General features: G+C 44.7%; 1 protein-coding gene across 3 annotated transcripts in view; it reads left to right on the forward strand.

The window, feature by feature from the left end:
- Positions 1-20,023, forward strand: part of SRCIN1 (SRC kinase signaling inhibitor 1) — a 115,896-nt gene that overhangs the window by 90,607 nt on the left and 5,266 nt on the right. For all 3 annotated transcript variants that reach the window (XM_051994666.1, XM_051994668.1, XM_051994667.1), the window contains 7 exons: positions 3,477-3,607; positions 6,278-6,425; positions 6,781-7,027; positions 7,586-7,817; positions 8,176-8,330; positions 9,399-9,551; positions 14,432-14,572. In XM_051994666.1, coding sequence (XP_051850626.1) covers positions 3,477-3,607; positions 6,278-6,425; positions 6,781-7,027; positions 7,586-7,817; positions 8,176-8,330; positions 9,399-9,551; positions 14,432-14,572 — 1,207 coding nt within the window. The remainder of the gene's footprint in view (positions 1-3,476; positions 3,608-6,277; positions 6,426-6,780; positions 7,028-7,585; positions 7,818-8,175; positions 8,331-9,398; positions 9,552-14,431; positions 14,573-20,023) is intronic.

The raw sequence follows: 20,023 nt of genomic DNA on the forward strand, positions 1-20,023 counted from the left end.
CCTTGGGCAGCTGCCCTCGCCTTGTCGGACATGGCCACTAGGGGCAGCGTGATTCCCTGTTCTCTTATTGGAGGGTGGATCTCTTTTCATTTTGTTAAGTCTGAGATGAAGTTCTCAGCTTTGGGTTTTTTTTTTTAAACTAGGGAACAAAGTATGTTTATGTTGGGGAAGGGGAGAAGGAAAGAGCCTGTAAACCCACTAGTGTACAGAAATGGGTGAATTTCTGATCCAAAGCTTATGAAAAAAATCAGTTACTTTTAAAGTCTGACTTTAGCAATCAATCAGTAAACATGTATTAAGCACTTTCTATGTGCTAGACACCATCCTTGTACTCCCCTGTTCCTTTCTTCTCAACCATGAGTGGTTCTGGTCAATGCTTAATAACCTGCTGTCCGCATGACCTGCTTTTCAGTCTAATTTGCATTTTCAACATTTCCCCCAAACTTCCATAAGCCTACATAATCAACAAAATGATAAATCAAGTCCATATTTGTAGCATTGGCAGATTTCTAACGAAGGTGAAAATTAACAACCACCTTCCACTGGAATCAACATATCTTTACTCCCAACTTTTCTTGGAGGAAGGGAATAGGAGGTTCTAGATAGAAAATTTCAGTTCTGTTCCTAACTAACTATAATTAAGTCACTTAGCCTCTATACCTTAGTTTCATTTTTTAATAATAATTTTTTTATTTTTCAAAATATATGCAAAGAGAGTTTTCAACATTCATGCCTGCAAAATCTTGTATTTCAAATTTTTCTTCCTTCCCCTTCCTAGACAGCAAGGTTAAACATGTACAATTCTTCCAAACATATTTGCATTTATCATTATGCCTCAGTTTTCTTTCATTGAATTGCCTAGACTCAGTATCTCCCCATGCCATATTAAAAAGAAAACATTTCTCAAGCAGATTCTGCCCCACTCCTCATGATATTCTCTCCATTTGCTTTTGATGGCCTCAGGGTTGTACTCCCCAGCTTTCTTCCAGCTGTCCCTTCTCTCTCATTCCTTCCAACAGGGTTTCTCTTTCCCTGTGTGTTCTCTGGCAGCCACCCAGCCTCTTCTCAACCCTCTTGTCCCTAAAGGAAGCATAGCCCTCTGGGAATTTCCTGAGGGTTTCTGCTGCCAGCAATCCTTGGGACACAGGCAGGGGTAAAAATAACAAGCATGGGGAGTTATAAAACTCTGACATTCTCAGTGCTCCCAGGAGCAAGAGTGCTCTCTGGTATTCTTAGGGATCAATGGAATGTTCTTCTCCAGATTACATCATCTTTGTATCATGACCTCCACTCCACTGCATACCTTTCCTATCCCTTTTATGCCACGAACGACAAATCACAGTTTCCTTACCCTTCAGTGAGAGATGTTCCTAGATTCCTCCTTCTTTATTCTGTAACTCTTTCAAAGGACTGGACTTCACTTCCTCTAACTCTTAAGTGCAGATAATTATCCCAGACCTACCACCCTCATAAACTAGTTACTAGGAGCAAAATCACAGGGTGTGGGTGGGTGTAGATTGCAAGCTGTCAAACCGTGTCAGAGGAATACTTGGACTCAATGTCTATTCCTCAAGTGCCTTTCTTCCTTCCTTTACACAAAGGACAGCTCTCCTAGGATTTCTTCCTAAGAATCCTGCACTCAAGCCCACTTTTTAAAAAAATACTTGAGTATTTCTTTGATGTCCCTCCCTATTTCTTCTTGAAATTCAGGAGGACCTGAATGCAAATTTGATCTCTGCCTTAGTTTCCTCATCTGTATAATGAGCTGGAGAAGGAAATGGCAAACCACTTCAGTGTCTTTTCTGAAAAAACCCCAAATGGCACACTGTTGAAGCAAGTAAACAACAGCAACAACAAATTGTGTGAAGCATTATGCTAAGTGCCCAGCATACGAACACAAGACTATATCCCCTTTGCCTACCTCCAGGAATCCCACGTTCTACTGCTTTGGGAGAAAGGTATCATCCCACTTAGAATTTATATCTTCACTGGACAGTTTCTATCCAGAGATCATTTCCCTCAGGCCCTCTTCCATTCTGACTCATATTTGGTTTTGTTCTAACCTACAACCTGGTAGAGAAACCTAATTTCCCACAATATCCTTGTGGAGGAGGAGGAGGAGAGAGCTTCAGGCTGGGTGATTATCCAGTTAGGTGGCCTCATAGTGGATTAGATGCAAAGATTTGATTATTGGCTCAGTGTCAACCTGGAAGGATGTCTCTCCTGTCATGTCATGGGACTCTATCCTTGTCTTTTCAACCTATAGGATTTGTCAACAACGTGGCTAGAGAATGCTTATCTTATTCTCAGATGATATCAGACCAGACAGGAGAGCTAACATATCAGATGACTGAATCAGAATGAAAATGATTGCCACATGTCAGAATGATGGACCACTGTTAAAGCAAGGATGCTTAATGGTCTTTACTTTTTAAAAAAATTCAGTTATAGAAAGAACAAGATAGGGATACATGATTTGAAAACAGTTCATACGAAAGAGCTTTGGGCATGTTAACTGATTAACTTTGAGTCAACAGTATAATAATAGACACTCAAGAAACCTTAGAATGAATACATGATTATTGGTTGTGTAATGATTGCCTCTTATATCCAGAACACTCTTCCTTCTCAGCTCTACTCATTGACCTTCCTAGCTTTCTTTAAGTCCCAATCAAAATTCTACATTTTGCAGGAAGCTTTTCCCAACCACTTTTAATTTTATGCTTTCCCACTGTTAATTTCTGTAGATTTCTGTAATGCTTACTGACTGATGTCATATAATTATATATTAATAGCACTAATGAGTAATAGCTGGAATTTATATGCTACCTTCAAGTTTACAAAGCAGACTTCATTATATTTATTCATGATCTCATCATCATCATCACTATTACCACTACCACCATCTAATTATTATTAATAATTAGAATTTATAAAGTACTTTCAAGCTTTCAAGGCTCTTTATATTTCTTTATATACCTAATTTCATTTGAGATGTTTCTGTATTTCATAGAAATATCAGATCTATAAGGAGCTTGAGATATTTAGCCAGAAGAAGACTTAGGGGAGGACGTGATTTTTATCATACATGAGGAAATGGAGGCTAAAAGAGTGGAAATGACTTGCTTAAGATCACACAAGTAGTTAAAGAGCAGAGATGAGATTCAAACCCATATCCTCTGAAATGAAATCCAGCACTCTTTTCAACATACATGCTATCTCAAAATAATAATGATAATAATAATAATAATACATAAGTCTTATGTCAAGCTGGATTGGATAACTACAATTCCCTCTAACTTGAATCTCCATGATGTGACTTTTACTTATTTCTTTTTGATTTTGAACTGCTTTGTCCAACTTTATGTTCTGCCTTGTGTCTTATACTAGACCCTGGGTTGCCCAGGGAGATAGAGAAAGGGCGGACTGGGCTGGGAGTGGAGCGTCCTGAGTGCTGGTTTCATCTTTGGTTGTAGTGACCTGGAGAAGTCAGTAGAGAAGATCCAGAAGGACGTATCCCACAACCATCGGCTGGTCCCGGGCCCTGAGCTGGAGGAGAAGGCTTTGGTGCTGAAACAGCTGGGGGAGACCCTCACAGAACTCAAGTGTGAGTGGGCCTGGGGACTTGCTGGAGGAAGGAGGGTGGGGGGGGTTGAATATTCTCTTTAAGATGGAAGAATATAGGGATTATACTATATAGATAGATAGATACAGATATCTCTATGTATGTATATATTTATAACTGTATCTCTATGTATATATCTCTATGTATGAATGTATATATCTACATATCTATATGTATATATGTATAGCTCCATTTCTATTTATATATATTTATTGATATCTATATCTCTCTATATATGTATGTATGTATATATCTATAGCCTTATATCTATATGTATATATATACCAATTTGATATCTATCTATATATGTATGTGTATATATATATATATATATCTGATTATAGCTATATCTATATGTATGTGTGTATATATATCTATATTTCTATAGCTCTATGTGTGTGTACATGTGTGTATGTAGCTATATCTATATGTTTATATAGATAAATCTTTCTGTGTCTTTATGTATCTATATATATGTGTATATCTAGCTATAGCTATAGCTATATGTATGTGTGTATGTATAGCTATAACTATGTCTCTAAATGTTTATATATTGATGTTAATATCTATTTCTATCTACATATTATGTATGTGTGCACATATCTTCCTATATATGTATGTATGTATGTATGTATATATCTGTCTATATCTATGTGTGCGTACATCTATCTATTTATAATTCCATCTCTATTTATATGTATATTTATTGAAATCCTTGTCTATATGTATATATGTGTATATATGTTTTTCTCTAGATGTATGTATATATGTATAGTTCTATCTATTTATATAAGTATGTGTGTGTATATGTAACTAACTATAGTTATATCTATTTAGGTATGTGTATATATATCTATATTTGTAGCTCTATCTCTGTGTGTATATACTTATGTATATATATATCTGTATCTAAATGCATACATATTGATATTAATACTATTTCATTTGATATTCACAACAATTTTGGGAGGTAGGTGCTATTATGATTCCCAGTTGAGAATACTGAAGTAAGCTGAGGTTAAGTGACTTACCCAGAGTTATATAGCTAGTAAATATGAAGTCGTATTTGAATTCAGGTGTTCCTGCTCTCAGGCTCAGCACTGTATTCACTGCTCTAAATAGTTGCTTCTCTCTGATCCTCTTATCCCCCCACAATCAGCGCGAAAGAGCTTATGATAGAGAGCTGTCTCAGTTAGGTCATTCATGGAGGAAAGTAACATCTGGCAGGATTTAATTAAAAACTTAGATGGTCACATCACCAAGACAGGGTTCTTCATGAAGGGGAAGGAAGATTGGAACAAGTCACTTTTGCTCATATATATTGGACGAAAAGACTATATAGATATTGGACAACCTATTGGACAAAAGGACTATAGATACAGATATAAATATCTCTCTACATATACATATGTGTGTATAAAGGGAGATATATGTACATATATATACATATATATATATATGTATTTCTTTCTCTCATATACAGACACATATTTGTTAATATAGTCTAGATTCCTCTCCATTTCCCCTTTCTTTCTCTTCTCCATACTTCATAACAGAAGTTCTTTATCTGAACTTGCTTTTTAAAATACTTAAATAACTGTATTTCAGTATAATTAGTTTTTTTAATCCTATATATTTTATTTATGTATTTAAAAACATTTATCTGAGAAGGTTTTTACAGACTGTCAAAGGAGTCCACAATCTCAAAAAGTTAAAAACCCGCCTTATGACAAATAATTTTTTTTCTTTCTTTGAGACTATTTCCCTATTTCTCACGTAGGGCTGGATATACACCAGCCACTCATGGACTGACTCTACCTTCCAATCAGCCCTTGAGCTTTAACCTGCTCTTTTTCTAGCCTTCCTTAGGCTAGATTCATCCTTCCTTAGGCAGATTGGTGGCCCTTCACCCCTGGGCACTCACCCCACTGGTTTGGGACTTGAGTGCAGAGACAGCCAATCGGCTTTAGCGCAACTGAAGCTCAGAATGGCTGGACTTGAGTGATCCACCCATCTCAGCCTCCTCCAGTAGCAGGGGGCACAGGCATGTTCCACCACACCTGCTTCAGATAATATTTTTAAAAGAAAAAGAGGAAGAAGATAAAATAGTTTAAGCAGAACTGATCAATCAGCTCCTTGATCAATATACAAAAGTGTGACATTATATGCAACATTCCACACCTGTAGAACACTCCCCCAATCTCTGCAAAGAAGTGGGGAATGAGAAAAACTGAAGGGCAGCTGAATGTTACAGTGGGTCTGGAATCAGGAAAACTTAAGTTCAAATCTGGCTCCAGACACTTCCTAGCTGTGTGACCCTAGGTAAGTCACTTCACTCTGTGTGCCTCAGTTTCTTCATCTGTAATATGAACTGGAGAAGGAACGGGAAAACCATTCCACTGTCTTTGTCAAGAAAACCCGCAAAAAGGGTTACAACAAAAGGAGAAAGGACTTCTTAATAATAAGGCTATTATATATAATAATAATAAGGCTAAATGTGCCTCCCTAGAGACATAGTTGGTTTCCTTTCAGCTGCCGGGTGATAGAACCAGTGCCTCTGGATTGTCCTAGATGGTCTCTGCAGTATGGGGACGCCCTTCCTGCATGCTTTGCGCTCACTCTCCTTGTTTTCCTCCCCATCTCTCTCCCCAGCACAATTCCCTGGGCTGCAGAGTAAGATGCGGGTTGTTCTCCGGGTGGAGGTTGAGGCAGTCAAGTTCCTGAAGGAGGAGCCCCAGAGACTGGATGGGCTTCTCAAGCGCTGTCGAGGGGTCACTGACACACTGGCTCAGATCCGAAGGTCGGTCTGTCCCCCACTCTTCCCGGGGTCACCCCCATACCACCCAGATACCCAAGCCAGCCTTGATCCTGGGACTTCCCTCACCCCAGGGAATCATTCTGGCCCCACGTCTGAAATCAGACCATGCTCAGCTTCCCCTCTGTGCATTCTACCTGCTAGTTCCCCTCCACCAAAGACGCTTCTGCATGGCCTGCAGGTGTCCCATTTAAACCTAGTCACTTTGCTTTGTGTCCCTCTCTGTGACCCTGGAGAGCCCGGAGCTCCTCTCCCAACTCACCGCCAGAGGGCATGGGTGTCCCAGTGGGGAGGGCAGGCAGGGATTACCCAGGGGCCTCATAGCTACCTGTCTCCCCAGGCAAGTGGATGAGGGTACCTGGCCACCTCCCAACAACCTCCTGAGCCAGTCTCCAAAGAAAGTGACAGCTGAATGTGACTTCGGCAAAAGCCTGGACTTCGAGGTGCCGCCCCCCAGCCCTCCCCTGAGCCTCCATGAGCTGGGGGGGCCCGGTGAGGGCACTGCTCACACGCCCAAGGGGGGCAATCCCTCCAGGGGCCCTGAAACGCCCAGCAAGAGAAGCGTGGACAAAGCCGTGTCTGTGGAGGTGCTTGTGCTATCGGGGACATGCACATCGAGCTTCCTGCCCCTTGTTGGTCCAGGGTTAGGGTGAGGGATTGTATGGCCAAGGATGGAGGCAGGGATGGAGAAAGTCGCTGGAAATGTAGAACTCACCACAGCTTCCCAAGGGGACATCTGAGTGTCTCCTGTCCCCAAGATACTTTTTTGTCTTTTTTAAAAATCCCCGTACTAAACACAGTCCCTGGCACATAGGAGGTACTTAATAATTACATACACACACACACACACACACACACACACACACACACATATGCTTGTTGACTAATTAACTAACAAAGCCTCTGGGGCTTCATTAAACATTTTAGAAAGTATAAAATGATTGACTCTCCTTAGGTTCTTGAGCCTGTTACCTTTTTGAGGGGAATAGCAAAGCGGTGTTTTTGATCCTCCCATTCTTATCTGTGCTGTTTTCAAGGGATCCCACCTAGGGGTTTGTTAGGAGGAAGCAGAAGTGGCTAAAAAAATTGTGGAAGGCCAACTTTGAGTCTGATCTCCTCCTCAGCTTTCCCCTTCCTCCCCCCAGGCAGCTGAGAGGGACTGGGAGGAGAAGAGGGCAGCCCTGAGCCAGTACAGTGCCAAGGACATCAACCGGCTGCTGGAAGAAACGCAGGCAGAGCTGCTGAAGGCCATCCCAGACCTGGACTGTGCAGGGAAACCTCGGGGGCCGGCCCCAACCCCTGAGCACAAGCCCTCCAAAGCCCCTCATGGTCAGAAGGCAGCCCCCCGTGGAGAGGCCAGTGGGCGGAGGGGCTCAGGTAGGGGAGGCCCAGCCCAAGAACCGGGCAAGGGCCTGACTGAGGGAGGGGCTTCCCCGCTCTGGCGAGGGCCGCTGTCCTCAGGGAGCTGCCAGTCTGATAAAAGAGGCTCCTGTGGTGTGAGAGGAAGCGGGGTAATATACAGCCTGGAGAAGAGAAAGCGGAATGATTAGGCTCTGATCTGAGAATGGCCTCAGGACTCGGGGCAGGGGGCCCAGGGGCTTTCCCCTCCCTCTGCTACTTTTCTGGGATCAGACCGCAGGAACTAAGCCCTGGGCGAGTAGTCCCTTCCCCTTTGGACTGCCATGAGTGCCCCCCTGGCTCCCAGGTGATGGGACCCTTCCCCTTCTGTCTCTAGATGAGCTGACCGTGCCCCGATACCGGACAGAAAAGCCTTCGAAGTCTCCCCCGCCACCTCCTCCCCGCCGGAGCTTCCCCTCCTCCCACGGCCTTACTACCACCCGCACTGGAGAGGTCGTGGTCACCAGCAAGAAAGACTCGGCTTTCATCAAGGTACCTCGTCCGGCCAGGGACACGAGGGAGGTTTTCCCTGCAGCCTAGAACAGGGCAGCCTGCAGGGACGGGGGGGGCACCTTTAGAATGTGGGGAACCAGTCTTGTGATAGAGAGAGCCTCCTACCCCCAGAGAGAGCCTGTGGGGACTGAGTATGGATCAGAACATGGCTTTCTCACTCTCTGGTGTTGCTTGCTGGCATTTTGTTTTCTTTCCCAGTTTTTTTTTTTCCTTTTTGATCTGATTTGTCTTGTGCAGCAAGAGTGTATAAATATATATACATGTATTGGATTTAACATGTATCAGATTACCTGCCATCTAGGGGAAGGAGGAGAAAATTTGGAACATTAGATTTTGCAGGGGTTAAAGTAAGAAATTACCCATGCATGTGTTCTGAAAATAAAAAGCTTTAATGAAAAAATAGAACGTTGGGAACCTCTGACTTAGGGGAGCAAGGCTTTGTGAGGGACAGAGCCCGGTCCCGTCTGGAGGCAGGAGGATGCTTAAGATGACTTCTTTGCATCCTTCTAGATGTGGAAGGAGAATCATCCCTAGACTAGAGCAAAGGGAGGAAGGGGGAAAAATGAGGCTGGAATAGGGACAATAAAAGCGATATTTAATGCCATTCATTGAGCATTAGGTGATGTCATAGTACACTAAAGTGAGGAAAACTCATCTTCCTGAGTTCAAATCCAGCTTCAGACACCTACTAGCTACGGATCTTGAGCAAATCACTTAAACTTGCTTGCCTCAGTTTCCTCATCTGTAAAATGAACTGAAGAAGAAAATGGCAAACCCCTTCAGTAGATTTGCTGAGAAAACCCCAAATAGGGTCAGGAAGAACTGATACAACTGAACAACAATAAAAGTGAAATTTTAGGACAAGGAGTGGGTGGGATAGACCCTTCCTCAGTTCTTTAAATTTTAAGACATCTTAGAGAGAGAAGTTGTATAAGGTACAGGGGATGAAAAGAGAGGCAAGTAGGGCAACAGGGAAATTGGTCTGAGAGTGGAGGGGGTGCAGGTGCTAATATTGGGCTCCCTTAATGTACCTGGGGTCACTTCCAGAAGGCAGAGTCGGAGGAGCTGGAAGTCCAGAAGCCCCAAGTGAAACTCCGCCGGACAGTGTCTGAAGTGGCCCGTCCAGCCTCCACGCCTCCCATTATGGCGTCAGCCATCAAGGATGAAGATGATGAAGACCGGATCATCGCGGAGCTGGAGGTATGTGACAGGGTCCACTCTGGCCTCCAGGCTCCTGTACAACAGCTCCCTCCATGCCTAGGGAAGGCCAAGAGAGCCAAACTCCTGGCTTTTGTCCCTGGCTCTGCCCCAAGTCTCTGGGCTAACTATGAATAACAATATTCTCCTTTTTGTCTTAGTTCCCTCAGCCCCATCCCATGTAAGCTGTGAGGAGGACTTCTGATTCACTTCCTGAATCAGACTGAGGGGACTGAGATTGATAGGAAATGTTTTTCATATTCTCTTCTTCAAGCATTTTGGGATTTCTATAGCTAAGTACTTGGAGATCTCTCATACCTAAAAGCTCTGAGATTGAAGAAAGAGAATAAATAGCTCTTGGGGGGGTTATACTGTGTCCTCTGGAAGGGAGGAAAAAAGAGGGAGAACCAGAGTTTTTTTTTTAATAGCCCTGCAAGCTTGAGAGAGATTAGCCAACCCTTGGTTGTTCTTCACCTTCCCAAACAAGGCTAGGGACCTAGATTAGTATCCCTGATGCTCCTCAGGGGTCCCTGACCAAAGGCAGCTGAACGGACCCCAGCCCCCAATATTTAGATTCCCCCCCTCCAAGCCCACCCCAACCTTCTGCCTCCTCAGGTGTTTGAGAGAAGTTCAGTGCCCCTCTCCCCCATGCCCCGCTGCCAGCCGTTCCCAGCCTCGCTCTCTCCCCAGGAATCAGGGCCCCTGGGGGTCTCCACCCTGGGCCCCCCACGGAAGGTAACCAGCCTGAGCCTCTTCTCAACTGCTGTCTCTCTGCCTGTCCCTTCACAGCCTCCGCTGCCTCCACTGCCTCTTTCACGCTAATACTCTAACAAGCTAACACGCTGCTCACCTGCTCACGGTCTCCTCCGAGCTCTCGGTCACTGACCCAAATGATACTTGCGGACTTGCCCTCACACCACCACTGAACACTTAACCTTTCCTTGGCAGCCTCCCCTTCCCCCGGGGGAGCCCCAGAAGGAGTCTCCATTCCCTACAGCTGGGCCCAGGGTCCTCCTGGGCTTCTGGTCCTCCCCCTTGCATGGTCTGGCCCACCACCTCTGCCCCTCTGGGGCCCAATGAGACTGGGTCTCCTCTCCTGCTTTGCCTCTCTGTAGGGGCTCCGAGATGGAGAGGGGGAGGAGGCTGCTCCTTGGCCTCTTCTCCCCATTTTGGCCTCTTCTCACTCACTTTGGTCCAAGGAGACCATCTGAGACATTTAAGTTTCTTGGACCTAATTTCCTCATCTGTGAACTTAGATTCCTGGGAGCTCCCATAGCTTCTCTTGGCCCTTGGTCCTGTCATCTCTTAGCATCTGGAAGTCTCCTTCTCCCTGAGCTTGGTTCCTGCTGCTGCCTCACTTGCATCCTTTTTCCTGGCTTCTGCCCTTTCTGGGGACTGGGATGCTTTTGCTGTGGGAGGGTGCCGTTGGTATAAGAAGGGGACGTCTGGGGAACTTGGATGCTCTCAGCTGAGGAGAGTCGCCTCCAGGACTAGGGGAGGGGACAGCGCTCCTTGGCTTAATGTCGCTCCTGGCCAGAGTCTGACTTCCATTCTGGCTGCAAGCTCCGATGCTTCCATTCCTCTCCAAGGAATGGGGGCCTCGGGGCGGAGGGGGCGGCTCAGTTACTTGGTGGCAGCGTGTCCTTCTCAGGATGCCCAGGGTGGGAGAGACACAGGGCCCGGCAGCAGGGCGATGCTGCCCTGGAAGCTGGGCTGTGCTCTGGGAGGAGCTGAGCAGTGGGCCAGCCTCGGCGGGTGTCTCGGGTCCGGCTCCTGCTCTTTGTGAGTTTGGGAGGCTGGCCCCCTGCCCTCAGCGCCAGGGGTAATCCCACCCCACGGCCTGCTACCCACACACACACACACACACACACACACACACACACACACGCATGCGCGGAGGCCGAGCCCAGGCCAGAAGGACCCAGCCCACTACTCTGTCCTGCATTGCACCATCAGAAGCTGGAACCACTTGGGTGTGGTGCCAACTTGAGTCCTCATTTAAAGCCTCCCGGGGGGCTTCGCCCTTCCCAGCTGCGGGTAAGTACCCCCCTCAGGCAGAGGGGAAGGGCTTGGGAAAGGGGCTCTGGCACCTTCCTTTATTCCTTTCTGGTGCCATCTCCAAGTGTCAGGGAGCTTCTCTCTTCACCGATCACCCAGCTAGAGGCTAGTGCTGGCTTGGAATTGTAGACTCCCTGGCTTTGGGCGTAGCCCACCCTTGGCTGACTTTGGGAAACCCTCAGAAAGAACTGAGAGAGGTGGGATTGGCAGGGTGGCTTAAAGGACTCCTATGGGGTTCTCCATTCACTCTTCCTTATCTCTTTCTCCCAGATTTCCCCACTCCCCAGAAGCTTTTGTATCCCCCAGATCATCCTAACTGAATGTGCTTCCAACCCACCGTCCCCCCCAGAGGTTATTCCTGAAGAGGCGGGCACAAGGAAAATGCCCACCCCAGTGCCCCGGGCATCAGTGAGCACCGGCAGAAGCAGGGGCACTAAGCAGTGTCGGGTGCTACCAGTCAGCCAGGACCTGCCCGGGGCTGGATTGCTGGTGACGGGGCCTCTGGCAGAAGCGGATGCCCGCCCTTTGGGGAGCGCTGAGAGGCCAGGGCAGCAGGAGGAATCGCTGACAATGGTGGGCACCAAGGTCCGAACGTCCACAGAAGGGGCCGTCCAGCAGCTAGTGGAAGGAGAGGGAGCTGGGCCAGTCTGCTGCAAGGGAAAGGGACCGGATGAAGGTCAGTGTCCAGGTGCCCCCGCCGCGGCAAGCCCAGAAGAAACCGTCACGCATGATGAGCACTGTAGCTCAGCCGCAGGAGACTGTGCCGAGTGGGCTCTGATGGAGAAAGGTCCCCTTAGTCTGGACTCAGCAGAGAGGGACACAAGGGCTGGGCTCCCCTTCCAGAGGCTTGACAGTTTGGAGGAGACGCTCCAGGAGCTGGAGGCTACATTGAACGCGATGGGCAAGGCCCCTTCGGCGGCCCCCATCGGCACCCTCTCTGGGACCCTGGCCCAGCCCCCCAGTGCCCAGGTGGCTGTCCTGTTCTATCTCCTCTCCTGCTTGTGCCCATCTCTCCTTCTGTCCTTCTGAGTTGTGGGAAGTGGGGAGGACGGAGGAGACCCAAGCCCCATCCCCACCTGCCCCACGGCCTCTTCCTACTTGCCAATAACTATAAGAGGTCAGAGACTGGCTGCCCAGGACGGACAGCGTCCAGCTGAGGCTGGTTCGCCTGAGCTTTTGCCCAGTTCTTTTCGTGGCTCCGCACCGGGTTGCGAGAAGGGTGTGAAGAAGACACAGGATTCAAGAGGAGTCCAGCTCCTACTTGGGACCACCCCTCAGCCCTCCACCCCACTTTGTATCCGCAAGCCAACAAATAAAGATACTTCCCCCCTCTTCCCCCCCAGTTCCCACCACTTATGTCTCTGCCTCTTTCTCTATCTCTTGAATTATCTCTGCTGCGTCTCTCCCTTCCAGTCTCTTGTTGCTTCTCCTCTTTGGCTAGGACCAGGGTCTGCTGCCATCCACCATTCTTAGGGCCCCCACCCATGATTGGAAGGAAGCTGGAAAGATCAAAGCCTAAAAAAAAAAAGAAAGAAAACTTGGCCCCAAAGTATCTTTCCAGGAAGGAGCAGTGTGGTATGGAGAGCAGTGAGTTAGCAACATCAAGAACCTGGAGATCTCTCCTCACTTTGTGGGAACTTAGTTTCCTGTCTCTGCAAAATGGGAGCGTTGTATCAATAGGAGATGACTCCTAAAATCTTCCAGTTTTAGTACTCCGATATCAGGCTCCTTGCTGGAGTATGGGGAATCATACCCTCAGCCAGGTCATTGTAACCCAATCCTGTCCTATTGGATACCTAGTGCCATCTCTGTCCCACTCTGCTGCAAAATGGGAGCATTGTATCAATTAGAGATGGCTCCTAAAATCCCTTCCAGTTTTAGTACTCCGCTATCAGGCTCTTTGCCGGAGTATGGGGAATCATAGCTTCAGCCATTTCTGTCCCACTCTGCTGTGGAAGCGTTGCCAGTAACATTCCCCTTTGAGGTGACCTGGGAAAGCCTTCCCAGCACTGTTGGTACCTCTCAGGGATAGGGATGCAGGAGAACCCAAAAGAGCGGCTCACCCTCTCAATTTTGTTGTGCAGTTGTGTCCGACTCTTGATGACTCCATTTGGATTTCCTTGGCAAAGATATTAAAGTAGTTTGTCATTTCCTTCTTCAGCCGATTTTACAGAGGAAGAAACTGAGGCAAATAGATTAAGTGACTTGCCTGGGGTCACCCAGCTAGTAAGTGATCAGTAAGGCTGAATTTGAATTTGGGAAAATAAGTTTTCTTGACTCCAGGCCCTATATTCTATCCAGTACCTTACTGTGTTTAGCTACCCCACACCTTCTCAAGCAAATTTTCTTAATTTGGGGTCCAGAGTCATTAATTCAAAGAATGGGGGGGTGGAGAAATGACATCTTTATTTTCACTGACATCTAACTAAAATTTTTGTATTTTCTTCAGTTAAAAATTTTGTCCTGAGAAAGGGTCCCTAGGCCACTGGACTACCAAAGAAAGGAGTCCATGGAACCCACAAAAAAGGGTACAAACCCCTGTTCTAGAAGATTGAGGAAGCTGAAACCTGATGAGAGCAATGCCCATTTTGTGTGCTTAGTTCTGGCCAAAGGAGTGAAGAATTGGCCAAATTTCCCTTTTTTCCTGAGAGATCCTACAGAAAGGGCCCTAGGCCCAGAGAGACAAAAAAAGAGGGGTCAGTGGATCCAGAGGGGGCCACGCCAGAATAGCTCCAGAGGAAGGAGATGGGGCAGCCGAGTCCAGCCCAAATCTCCTTCTTTCTAGGATTCTCTCCAACTTTGACCCCGGTTTCTGCCCCTCACAGAGCGGCGGGGTCTCTATCCCACCTATGAAGATGGTCACAGCGGGGGCCTCCAGGCTGAAGCCAGGACAGGCCAGCAGCCCAGACAAAGGCAAGCACAGCAAACAGCGGTCAGAGTACATGCGGATCCAGGGCCAACAGCAGGTATGGAAGCAGGGATCTGCCCACTTCTGGGAGGAGCCCACCCTTTAGTGCCCACCCTGCCAATCCCCATGGAAATTCCTGGAGGAAGCAGGAGGCTCCCCTCTTGGCTCCTGGCAGGTCTCTCAGCTCTAGTCCATGGGCGTGTGCTCTCACCCATCCCACTGAAGTGAAGTGGGAGGTATCCATGTCTTTTCTGAAGCCCGCATCCTTAGCCCTCCCTTTTCTTTTTACCTCTCTTGTTTCCAGCTTTCCCATCATCTTCCATTATTGACCTTCTGCAAGCTTCAGTCCCCTTTCCTCTACTCCTTCCCCTTGCTCTTCATGACACCCCCTCTGCTCCCCATCCCAAGGAGACTTCCATAAAAGCAAAAGCACCTTCCTAGGTGTCCTAAATGACCTAATTACAGCTAACAGACATAGCTTCATGCAGAATGCTTTCAAGTCATCGTCTCATTTGGTCCTCACATTAGCCTTGTGAGGTAGGTGCTGTTTTTATCCCCATTTTACAGATGAAGAAACTGAAGCTCATAGCAGTGAGCAGACTTGCCAAGGGAAGGAGGTAGGTCAGAGAGAGAGTGAGCATTGAAGGTGGGATTCAAACTGAGGGCTTCCTGACTCCGGAGGTGGCTTTCCATTCCTGCCCATTCTTGACTCTAAAAGTCTTGTTTGATGTCTGTTTTAAATTTTCTATTCTGTGAAATGGGGCGTGGTCCCATTAAAAGAGTAGTGAGAAAGTGGCAAGAGAATTTTATTAGAATAACATTAAGAGAGGAAAGTCAATCATTTCTTACTTATTAAATTCCATTGCATACAGGGGGCTAGGGGAGCTTTCGTGCAGGAGCAAGCTGGACTTTGCACATGATAGATGGGCTTCAGATGAGTGGAGGGGTGGGGGAGTTTTTCCAAAGAGAAGGAGGCTCAGAGTAAGTCAAGAGGAGGAGGTTCAGAGTGAGCCAAGAAACAAACATGGAAGAGGAAATGTCAAGGTTCTAAACCCCAGAATCATCCTTTACATATCCCACCCTGCTTAATTAAAATGTTTCTAGTTATTTAGTTATAGGTTGTAATCAGGATAAAGTCTTGCTGATTTACCTTCTTCAGTATCCCCTAGCCAACTTCTCCCCTGTATTCCTGTTGCCTTGATTTAGATTTTGGTTATCTTCTGTCCAGACAACATTCAGCAATAAGCTCCTCCCTGGTCTTCCTTACTCTACTCCCTCCCTCCCTCTGAGGAGAAACCTTTGTTTCAGCCCCGTCACTGAACTCTGAACACGCCTCACACTTTCCCACCTTCATGTTTCTGTGCCACAGATCTATTCTATTCCTATCCCTGTTACTTAAGAGGGAATTGCATGTAGTAAGTACTTAATACAAGCATTTTCATTCATTCATTCATTGGTTCGTTCTCCCTGCATAGAATGCTTTCTTCCTCCTCTTAAATCCTGCGTTTCTTTCAGAGCACAACGGAAGTCTCACTTTCCAGAAGGCTTCTCTGGGGTTAGGTAGTAAAATGACTTGGAGTCAGAGGGACACGGGTACAAATTTGTCCTCAGAAGCTTATTAACTAGCTATGTGACCCTGGGCAAGTCAATTAATCCTGAGAAGGAGAAGGAGAAGTAGGAGGAGGAGACTTTAAGAAGAAGAAAAAGATGAAGATGAAGGTGATGAAGACAACTTTTCTGAAGCCCCACTAGAAGCACTTCAATTCTTCTTTCTCTGAACTTCTCAAGCAAGTGTTTATCCCACTCTTAGGGTCTTTGACATAGGTTAACTGCAATCAGTATTTGTCTTTTTTTTTTTTTTTTGCCTGTAGTATCCTTTTTCCCTAATTATATCATAAGGCCTTTGATGAAATATATCGCCATAATATCTTACACATAATAGTAAATTTCTATTGATAGTAGGACATTTAGATGATTTAGTGAATTGAGCACTGGACTTTGAGTCAAGAAGTCCTGAGTTCAAATCCTATGTCAGACACTTGCTGGTTCTGTGATTTTAATCCTTCTCTGACTTAGTTTCCTCATTTGTAAAATGGGGACAATAACAGGATTGTTGCTGGTAAATGACGTGGAAGCAACTAAAATCTTGGGAGATCACTATCCAAAAAGACCTATATCTGTGGGTACTGAAAGAAAAGGAAGATGTACAAGGCAGCTAGGTGGCACACTGAGTAGAATACTGGACTTCTAATCAGGAACACCTGAATTCAAATCCAGCCTTAAATGGTTACTAGTTGCGTGATCTACCATGAAAGATACCTCGCAGGGTTAAAATGAGCACTTTGCAAACCTAAAGACCTATTTAAATGTTAGCTCTTTGATGGCTTAACCACTGTCAATGATCCTTGAGAAATTATAGAGAGTGGAAAAGGTACCGTAAATGGAGAAGGGTAAAAGCCCTGGTTATCTTTTTCTTGTATTTGTTTACTAAAGAAGGGAATGGAGTCTGTAAGCTATGGGACAATGAGTTTAAATTAGATCCATGACAAAATTCTAGAACATATTCTTAAAGATATAATTAATGAACATCTAAAAAGAAAGAAAATATAGTAGATAAGAGAGTTGGCTTTGGAGCCACTCTTCTCTTTCTCTTTATTGTATCTCTTTTCTCATTTTAGCAAGTCGTAAATTCTTTATCTTCTTTGAATTCGAGAAGCAAGTAGTAATTTATCCTATGTAGAATTTTTACATTAATCTCCTTTTATTTGGCTTATTGTTGTTTTCCAGAAATACCAGATGGCTGATTATATATGATACATATAAGTGATATATAATATATATAATAGAAATTTGTTTTGAAGGCAGGAATACTTGAGTTCAAATTCCACTTCTGATACATATTGACTGTGTGACTCTGAGCGGGTTATTTAAATGTTCATCATCTTACTTAATTCCATAAAATTAAAAAAAAAAGCTTATGGGGGAGGTACTTATCTGGGAATTTTTTCATCAGGAAATTAGTTCTTCTCTGTACTAAAGAAATCACAGGTATAATCCCTGAACCCCTACAAATAAAAACAGCAATCTCACAATATCTGCAGCACTTTATCAAGAACAAATCATTCCAGGGCAACTTTTTTTTCTCTTTCTTTATAGTGTTACTAGAGTGAGAGAAAAAGCTTTACCTAGATTTGGCTTGGCTAGCTTGTAACAAAAATTTTTGACACAATTACTCATGCTACTCTTGTGGGAGAGATGAACAGATGTTGGCTGGGCCATAGTATAACGACGTGCATTCAGAACCAGTTGAATAGCCTAACTCAATGAGGAGTAGTTATTGGTTCTGTATCACTTAGGAAGGTTTCCTAAGGAAGCTGTGTTTGGCTTTATGCTTTTTAAGATTTTTTTTATTGACTTTGATAAAGACATAAGTAATCTTCTTATCAAATTTGTAAGTGACACAAATTTGAGAGGGTTAGCTATGAGGGAAGCTATGAGTTCAGTCATTTTCAGATGTTTGATTCTTTGTGACCTCATTTGGGATTTTCTTGGCAAAGATACCAGAGTGGTTTTCCATGCCCTTCTCCAGCTCATTTTACAGATGAATAAACTGAGACACACAGGGTTAGGTGACGTGTCCAGGGTCACACAGCTAGAAAGTGTCTGAGGCCAGATTTGAACACAGAAAGATAAGCTTTCCTGACTGCAGACCCAACTTTTCCTACCAAAAAAAAAAGCAATGTGTTAATCAATATTTGTATATAATGTATATATAATGTCATATATATATATATATATATAATATATAATGTAATGATGAGTATGTTAATTATCTAGTGAAGGAGTGCAGAGTCTGAATTACTCACCTTGGATTAAATCACTAGCTCAATGATTTTAAGAATCACAAGCTTTCTTGGGATAACATTCCTAAAAATCTCAGTATCCTTACTGGCCAGTGGGAGGTATTGAAGCCTATTCCCTTCCCAAATTCTCTCTGAACCCATGGTTGTAAGCATCTGGAATTTAATCTAGCTACCAGGGTCTTTCCTCTAGTTATTTTCAGGACTCAGATACTCCAGATACTGTTATCACAAAGAATTGAAAATAGAATGGAAAGAAAGGAGCTCCTACATGGAGCAATCTGCCTTTTGCTATCAGCCAACCAACCAATCAATCCAGAATTAAATACCTGCTATATGCTAAGTAATGGAGATATAAGACAAAGAAAGATCAGGCCCTGCCTTCAAGGAAAGTACATTTTAATGGGGATGATGTGTCCATAAATTAGTACAGACAACTAGGTTTAAAAATGTAATCCTAAGCATTAGTGGGAGTGTCAGAAAAAGCTTCTTAGAGGACATATTGAATTGAGTTTTAAAGAAAAACCAGGGATGGGGCAGCCAGATTGTGCAATGGATAGAATGCAGATTCTGAAGTCAGGAGGATCTGAGGTCAAATATGGCCTCAGACACGTAACACTTATTATCTTTGTGACCCTGGATTAGTCACTTAACATCAGTTGCCTTGCCAAAAAACTATATGTATATGAGGAAGAGCTGATAACGTCAGTGTAACTAGACTGTAGGGAGGAGAAAAGTAGAAAGGTACCAAGGTAAGAAGATTGTGAAGAGCTTCTAATGCCAGAGTTAATATTTTATCCTATAGGTAATAGGGAGCCAGTAGTGATTCTTGAGTTAAGTAGGGGAAGTGACATAGTCAGACCTATTCACTTTGATGGCTGTGTGGAGTTTGAATTGAAATTTGAGGAGAGGCTTGAGAAAAGGAGTCCAAATAGAAGTCTATTGTGATAGTCCAGTGAGAAGTAATGAGATCCTGAACTAAAATGGTGGTTATGCGAGTAAGGAGAGGAGACAAGAACGTGAGATACTCATAGGATCATAGAAATAGGGTTGGATATATTGGACTACTTGCCATGTAGGGGAGGGAGTTGGGGGAGGAGGGGGAAATTGGAACACAAGGTTTTGCAAGGATTAATGTTGAAAAATTATTTATGCATATGTTTTGAAAAATAAAAAGCTTTAATAAAAAAGAAATAGAAAAAATATAATGAAATAGAAAAAAAAGAGTTAGAAGCAATCTCAGAAGAGGGTTGGATTTGGCAAGAAAGATTTTGAATTCCATATAAAGGAAAGCCTGCAGGATATCCTATTGGAAATGTCTAACAGGCAGTTCTAAGGGAAATTAAGACTAGATATATAAATCTGGATATTATCTGTATGGAGGTGGAAATGGAACCTGTGAAAATGGAAGAAGTCACCAGGAGGGAGAGTGCAAAGAGAAGAGGGCCTAGGTCCAAGCCTTGGGGTTCACTTCACTGTGAGTGTGACATGGTAGATGATTGGACAAAAGGGACTAAGAGAAATGAAAATCTGCTTTTGCCTGCCCTCTCAGCTCTATGGGGATGGCAGGTTGAAATTTCTGAACTACCCATATGCACAGCTTTGGGAATGGAATAAAGAGAAGTGTATGTGTCTGAGACCTCAGTTTC

Source organism: Antechinus flavipes, chromosome 4 (assembly GCF_016432865.1).
Source record: "Antechinus flavipes isolate AdamAnt ecotype Samford, QLD, Australia chromosome 4, AdamAnt_v2, whole genome shotgun sequence".
In the NCBI taxonomy this organism is placed as follows: domain Eukaryota; kingdom Metazoa; phylum Chordata; class Mammalia; order Dasyuromorphia; family Dasyuridae; genus Antechinus; species Antechinus flavipes.